A 505-nucleotide genomic window follows, 5' to 3' on the forward strand; every position below is an offset into this window, starting at 1 on the left:
GTGGTGGATTCCGCTTTAATCTCTCTGCGGGGTTGGCGTTCAACTCAATCGCGCGGCAACGCAAGCGAACTCGGAAAATGACCGTCGTGAGTTTCGAAAAGAGTTTTCTTTTCTTTTTAAGGGACGCATTCCCTGGAACCGGGTTGTCCGGAGATAGGGATTCTGGTATCCATAAATTTGCCGACTTTTTCACGGTGTTCGGAGCGCTCTCGTCGGTACGTGAAAATCCGAGCGACGCCTGGTAAATCTCGTACTTGGTCGTACTGATATCCGCAGCAGGTCTCCAAGGTGAATAGCCTCTGGCCGATAGAATAATGTAGGTAAGGGAAGTCGGCAAATCGGATCCGTAACTTCGGAACAAGGATTGGCTCTAAGGGCTGGGCCGATCGGGCTGAGGGTTCAAGCGTGCCTTGTATGCTTGGCTTATTTGCGTTGACCACTTGTTTAGGGGGGGGGGGGGGTTGTCCCCCCCCCCCTTTTTTTATTCCACCCTCAACCAAATCTG

The 505-nt window shown here is 52.1% G+C and overlaps 1 protein-coding gene across 1 annotated transcript; it reads right to left on the reverse strand.

Annotated features, from left to right (window-relative positions):
• Positions 1-116: 116 nt before the first annotated feature.
• Tsp_15913 (conserved hypothetical protein) lies at positions 117-475 on the reverse strand (the record flags this gene model as incomplete). The annotated part of the gene is made up of 1 exon (XM_003367025.1): positions 117-475. A coding segment is annotated over one exon (359 nt), but the record flags the coding sequence as incomplete, so codon positions are not given.
• Between the last annotated feature and the right edge of the window lie 30 nt (positions 476-505).

The sequence above is a fragment of the Trichinella spiralis genome, assembly GCF_000181795.1.
Source record: "Trichinella spiralis strain ISS 195 chromosome Unknown Scfld4971, whole genome shotgun sequence".
In the NCBI taxonomy this organism is placed as follows: domain Eukaryota; kingdom Metazoa; phylum Nematoda; class Enoplea; order Trichinellida; family Trichinellidae; genus Trichinella; species Trichinella spiralis.